The sequence below is a fragment of the Montipora foliosa genome, chromosome 13 (assembly GCF_036669935.1).
Source record: "Montipora foliosa isolate CH-2021 chromosome 13, ASM3666993v2, whole genome shotgun sequence".
NCBI classification, from domain to species: domain Eukaryota; kingdom Metazoa; phylum Cnidaria; class Anthozoa; order Scleractinia; family Acroporidae; genus Montipora; species Montipora foliosa.
The window spans coordinates 24,240,217-24,244,903 of record NC_090881.1 but is presented as its reverse complement, the minus strand read 5'-3'; the positions used below and the strand labels follow the sequence as shown (position 1 = coordinate 24,244,903).

Genomic DNA, 4,687 nt, shown 5'->3' with positions numbered 1-4,687 from the left:
GATCTTTATTTTGACTTGCAGTTGATGAAATACCAGAACATGCGTGGAGGTCGTGTGAGACTTCACAACGTCCATGTAAGTTGACTCTAAATCTTAACACTATGATCAGCCCTTAGAATACACCAGTGGCTGAGGCAACTCAGTGCAGCTTCAGTCATAAACACACAAGTGCACTCCTAAGAATAGCCCTCCGTTATGCATGATGACGTCTGACTGGCTGATTTCACTACCAAGCCTCGAATTCGAAAATCAAACTTGTAAATTCTAGCATTGAGCTGAATCTCAAAGGAACAGACTTGTAAAGAAAACCCACGTGCAAACAGTATTGCATGTCCAGATGATGTGATCAATCTTGTGGAAAGGAGGCTTGGTGGTCAATAGTCCATTTTACAGTTGTGTGGTTAGTTACCTGGCTTATGAATGAAAGTGAGGCTAGAGTTGACCTTGTGATGATGATTGACCTTGAGATGATGTGAATAATATCGTGCAAACAAGGCTTGGTGGTGAATTTTTGAGCATATCACATCATCATGCAGAAGGTCTATTGGCTTTCAAGGAGAAGTTAAAGATATACAAGGCAGACACACGCACTAAATATAGAACGGTTCTCTTCAGAACAATTTATCATCTCCAAAAATCAAATCACACAACCATCACAGCACAAAGGGTGGTACTCCTCAGAGCATCTCATTTTCTGCTCCACACTGATAAAAAAGAACTGCTAAGTAGGTTGTTTTACCGACAAAATAAATCATATAATCCACCTTGCAAAGTATAATATACAGCACCAACAGCCATCATTTGCCAGTAACTTTCGTTTGACTGGTAAGACACTAGGATTACAACCACAAGCTCGAAGCTTAGAACCATATTGAACAGAATATTATTAAAAACTCAAAAAAAGTCATCCTCTGTTACTTTCATTTGATGGTCACAGTATAGAAAATAGTCAAAAACAACCTTGTAAAGTATATTCAACATCACCAAAGAAAAGTACTGCTCAGTAGATTTCCTTTCGAACACCACCAGGCACAGTATAGCAAATGTCACCAAGGAAGAGCACTGATTCTAAAGTAGATTAGAATAATTTAGGATAACTTGGAACCCTTACCTTAGCGCTACTCAGTAGCTCAAATTCTGGAGTTATTTACATTTTAAAAGGCTGGTTATAACGTTCCCTTTCACCAAGTAACTTTGCTCTGTATCACAGACACCGTTTAAAAGCGAATGGGGGAATGGCTTGGGCGCCATGGAATGTGCCTTGAATTTGGAAAAAGAGGTGTACGAGACTTTGTTGGGTCTGCACAACGTTGCCCAAGAAGCTAACGACCCACAGGTAAGATAGCAGAATTTTCGACAACTACACCTTATTCCAAAATGGCTATCATTTTAATATTCTTTTGCTTGCTTGCAAATTAGCCCTTGTTGCATCGTTCAAGGTCATATATTCTTTTGAAATTTAAGTTTAAAGAGAACCTCCACTAAAACAAGAATTTCACTTTAAAATATTTTACATATTGTTTAAAATCAAACTGGCTCGATCTTTTTCCAGTGGAAGCGTTTGTATCCAAAATAGACAAATTTCAAAAACGCTTGTTTTGGGGTTTAAATTTCGCGGGCGCTACCCTTTCGAGTCATTGTGACATGTAATGGTTGCTTTACTGTATTCACACAAAGAGCTTTTGTTTTGAAACAATTCACAATTATTCAAAATGGCTGCGCCCAGTAAATTCGAAAACCAAAACAATCGTTTTTTGAATTTGTCTATTTCGGATACAAACACTTCCATTGGAAAAAGATCCAGCAATTTTGATTGTAAACATTATGTTCAATATTTTAAAGTTAAATTCTTGTTTTAGTGAAAGTTCCCTTTAGAGCAAGTTTCAATCGAGTGTCGTAAAACCAAAACCAAAGTAATTACTTTAGCCAATCAAAAAGGACGGAGACAATCCTGTAAACCAATCAAAACTCGAAGTAATTACACGTAGCCAACACGAAGCGCGGGGAAAATGTGCACGCGCGAGCCACAATTGGTTTGGGTTTCACTTCTGATTGGTTGAAAGAGTGGCGCAAGAACTTTGAACCAATCACTGAGTGAAGTAAATGCAAAACCAATGCAATTCGCTAATTACTTTCGACACTTAATTGAAAACCGCTCTAAGGACGAGGCAACAAGGTCTAATTTGCAAGCAACCAAAATAATACTACAATGCGGGCGGTTGTATATTGCCTGATGTATTAGCAGCCGTGAGGAACAATACGTTGATGTATATGGGGTCCTCACGAACAATGATCTCTAACATTTGAAGGAAGGACCAGTCTCGAGAAAAGACCGTGACAAAAAAGGAAAACCGTGTTCCAGTCTGCTCAGTGGGAAGTCGTGAGATCAAATCCTTGGCAGCCTTTTATCTTTTCCATCTCATTCTGATATCGTTCTTGTTATTTTCAACGTCTTTGTACCATTAAAGAAATCAGTTTTACTCGGCGCATGCAGCAGCTGATTCGTTCAGAACAACACATTATTTACAGCTTTTCACTAATCAGCTTATTGGATTTACAGTTACAAGACTTCTTGGAAGGAAACTACCTTGGTGAACAAGTGGAGAGCATCAAACAGCTATCGGACTACGTCAACACCCTGAGGCGACTACAAGCAAGCGGAAACTATGCTCTTGGAGAATACCAATTTGATAAGAACACCTTAAAAGGCAGGGACGATTAGGTTGTATCCTGTATTAGTTAAAATCCCACTACCGTACAATCACGAAGGCACCCATTGGATTGGCTAAATACCATACTATCTTTTGATTGAGTATCCAAATTGTGGAGGCTTTCAAAAATTTATAATGAAACAATATTGGTGTCGAATCGGAGGTTGCAAAGATAGTGGGTTTTTCCCTAGCGCAAAGTAATGAACACTTTCGCTTCCATAAACACTAGTTTTCTGAGTGAAAGAAATAACAACTCAGCGCTACACGACGTGATCAGATAATCAATTGATGTGTAGAAAACTAAATTAAATAGACTGGAACTATTAGTTGAAGTTTTTTATTTATCAGGAAAGAACGAATTGGACACTAATTATCTTATATTTTGGACGCTTTTCCTTCCAGTAGAAAAACTCTCAACCTTTTTTGTATCACTGATTTGAAGTGAGTCGTAGCTCAATGAAAAAAAATAATTTCTCAGCTGGACGCCGTTGATTGTAATCATGTAACGCACCTTTTTCAAATTATAATAAAGAGAAACAATCATCTTATTAGATGGTTTGGTGTGTAATATCACTGAGTATTTTTACGAAATATGCAAACAACGAGTAGAAATACTCAGCGATACTACACAATGATCTTAATCATATATACTGACATATACAACTCGATCAATAAATGATGTTTTATGAAAGGGTAAATTGGTCTTTTGGCGTGTGTATGCATGCGAGTGCATCGTTTGCATTAAGGAGGCTCGAAAGGGTTTCAACACTTAGAAGACTCTCTGTTTAGATCGAATGACTCTAAAACACTGTATCACGTAACAGCAATGTTATGGTACCATATGAAACACTGATCATTTCCAAACAAGATATGATCATTATTGTGATGTAATAAGTTATCTTGGCAACGGCAAAGCCCAGCAAAAACACCCCATATTTTGGATTTAGTTGCTCATATCTTAAAAACGAACTCGATAACCCCCTTTTTTATTGCTTAACACTGATGAGAAGGCCACGATGAAACTTTCAGCAAAGTTTAAAAAATTCTGTCTAGAGGATTCAGAGCTACCTTAAAAAAAACCACAAAATTAAGGTGGCTCTGAATCCACTAGACATAATTTTTAAAAACTTTTCAGAAAGTTTCATCATTCCTTTCTGATTACTTTTCAGAAATAAAAAATGCGGGTCACCGAGTTCGTTTGTGAGATATAAGCAACTAAAGACAAAATAAAGGGTGTTTTTACAGGGCTTGCTCGTTGCCACGGTGACATATTACGTCACAATAATGACTGTATCTTGTTCAGCAATAATTCTTGTTTCATTTGGTACCACAATATTGCCAATACATGATATAACGTTGTGGTGCCGTTCCTTCTAATAAGAGCGTCACTTAAAGGCGTTGAAACTGGTTCGAGCTTCCGTAAGTGCTGAAATTGTATTAAAACATGAATGTTCGAACATATTCCTTTGCGTCCCATGATGCAGTGCATGCACCGCGAAAAGCAAGTTCACATATCCATACTCCAGCTGGCCTAGGCATATCAATTTTAATCCAATCCAATTAAAATTTCAATTGTTGGTTTTCACATGACGTCACGGCCGCCATGTTAGTGTCTCCAAACAAAGAAACCGAGGCCATATGTTGGTGTCCCGACCCAGTCCTCCGGTAATTGAACTCTATTGTTATGCAAACGTTTCCTTTTGTTTCCGCTGAAACCAAGAATATGTGCGACCAAAACGGTGCTCTTCACCGAAACGAGGAAACTAATTTCAAGGACAGAAGAGTGTTTGCTCAAACCGGAAAGAGAGATGTTTTGCCTCAACACTTTTTCTCGCCCAGCAATTTCCGTTATTTTGATTTTCGCCGTCAAGACAGCCGTTGATGCTATGTGAACACACCAATCAGCTGCGATAAGAAAAATCCGCTGGGCAATTGTGATGATTCTCCCATTTCCAGGCATGTCTTCAAATAAATCT

The 4,687-nt window shown here is 38.2% G+C and overlaps 1 protein-coding gene across 1 annotated transcript in view; it reads left to right on the top strand.

Moving 5' to 3' along the window:
* LOC137983622 (ferritin, heavy subunit-like) overlaps positions 1-3,409 on the top strand; it is an 8,186-nt gene extending 4,777 nt beyond the window's left edge. The window contains exons 6-8 of the mRNA XM_068830771.1: positions 22-75; positions 1,211-1,336; positions 2,561-3,409. Coding sequence (XP_068686872.1) covers positions 22-75; positions 1,211-1,336; positions 2,561-2,722 — 342 coding nt within the window. The 3' untranslated portion in view covers positions 2,723-3,409. The remainder of the gene's footprint in view (positions 1-21; positions 76-1,210; positions 1,337-2,560) is intronic.
* The last annotated feature ends 1,278 nt before the right edge of the window (positions 3,410-4,687 follow it).